This window comes from Trypanosoma grayi (assembly GCF_000691245.1).
Source record: "Trypanosoma grayi strain ANR4 Tgr_1679_V1, whole genome shotgun sequence".
Classification (NCBI taxonomy): Eukaryota; Euglenozoa; class Kinetoplastea; order Trypanosomatida; family Trypanosomatidae; genus Trypanosoma; species Trypanosoma grayi.
The window spans coordinates 567-2,243 of record NW_008827297.1 but is presented as its reverse complement, the minus strand read 5'-3'; the positions used below and the strand labels follow the sequence as shown (position 1 = coordinate 2,243).

The window sequence follows — 1,677 nt, the reverse complement described above, 5'->3', positions numbered from 1 at the left end:
GTCTATCACGAAGTCACTCGAGAAGCACAATATGATGGCGTTTGCGCCCTTTACAATAACATCTGCTGTCCGCACGTGGAACCCCAGCTTTTACTTCGTGCGAACGAGTCCTGCCGCTGAGGTGATGGCCCTCCTCCGCTACACTATCTCCTCTCTACTTGTGCGTCGGTTTGGGTTCATGTACCTGCAGGGTCTTTCCTTCGGTGATAAGGAATATCAAGTCGCCCAGCAGACAATGTCCAAAATGGGCGGTGAGTTCAGCGGCGTGTTCACTCTGAATGGATCCTACACCGGGTCCGCTGATGATGCTGTGTTCAACGCCGAGTGGGAGAAGTTTGCCGACACCCGCCCGCAGGCTGTGATTGTGTTTGGTGCACGTGTGAACGACACCATCAAATTTATCCAAAAAATGTTGACGGACCCCCGCACCGCTGACGCCTTCCTGCTTGGGCCGTTTGCACTACAGGACATTCTATTGAGTACGTGGCGTGAGGCGGTGAGTGCTGGTGGTGTTCCGTTTGTGAGTGGCCAAGTGATCACAACGGGTGTAAGTCCGCTTGCGAGCGACACGCAGTACGAGGCGATTAAGCGCTTTCGCAAAGTGATTCGTTCCTTCTTGAAAACAGTGGGATCCAGCTTTGACAACGGCGAAGGAGACTTTCTCCATAACGATGAGGTTGGCGAGTTGATGGTTTCTGGGTGGATTGTCGGTGAAGTGATGTCTCAGGCTCTCAGGTCTCCTGAGTGGATAAGAGACAGAGAGACATTTAGACAATCTCTGTTCAATCAGCGTCGCTATGTTGTCGACGACCTCGTGTTTGGGGATTTCGGTGGAGCCTGCTCTGCGCTTGCCAAATCTCACGGTGCCGTCTGCTACTGCAACCAGGGTGGCCGGACGGTTTATATGAAGCGATTTGTGAAGGATTTTCTTGCGGAAGCGGTAAGTGAAGGTATTATGACATTGAAGACGTCACATTGCTATCACACAATGTTTCGTATGCGTCAGCCCCTTAATGGTGTTGCTGTAAGATTGGTGGATGGATCGGAGCACTCGACGGCAACGTCGCGATGGCTGAAAGGGTCAGTTGCCGCTTTGGGTAAGGCCAGCCCTAGGGATACCCAAAACTTCTTTCTGCAGTTTTTGAATTCGACTACAGATGATGCAGGAATGACGCTAAACCAGGAAATAGAGGAGAGAGTGACAGATGCTGTGGTGGGAATGGTAACGGAGGAAATGCTGGAGCAGTCGGAGGTCACTTTCATTGATCCAGTGTTCCTTCAGCCGCGGCTGAACCACTTTCAGAGGCATGTGATTCACCTGTCACCGACGCTGGAGCAGGAGCTCTTTGTGCTTGCGCAGTACCTCGCCAACACGGCTGACGCCAACGCCCACGCTGTGATCCGAAGCGACGAGGCAGCTGCTATTGCTGATGTGTTGCGGCAGTCGCTAGTGACGTTTGGCGGGTCGCTGCTGTCGTCCGCGCTGCTGGGTGCCGATGACGCGCTGGAGAGCCACCTGCCTCGCGATGGCGATGTGTTCGTCGTGGGCCTCGCTGCAACCGATGTCGCTGTGGTCGCGGGTCACCTGGCGAAGCACCGCAGTGTGCGTGTGCTTGTGCTGTTCACGGCGTTCTCGTTGCTGTACGATGAGTTTGTTGCTGCGTTCAATGGGAGTGC

General features: G+C 54.1%; 1 protein-coding gene across 1 annotated transcript; it reads left to right on the top strand.

Annotated features, from left to right (window-relative positions):
- Positions 1 to 31: 31 nt before the first annotated feature.
- On the top strand, positions 32 to 1,675 carry DQ04_16791010 (receptor-type adenylate cyclase; the record flags this gene model as incomplete). The annotated part of the gene is made up of 1 exon (XM_009317504.1): positions 32 to 1,675. A coding segment is annotated over one exon (1,644 nt), but the record flags the coding sequence as incomplete, so codon positions are not given.
- Positions 1,676 to 1,677: the final 2 nt, after the last annotated feature.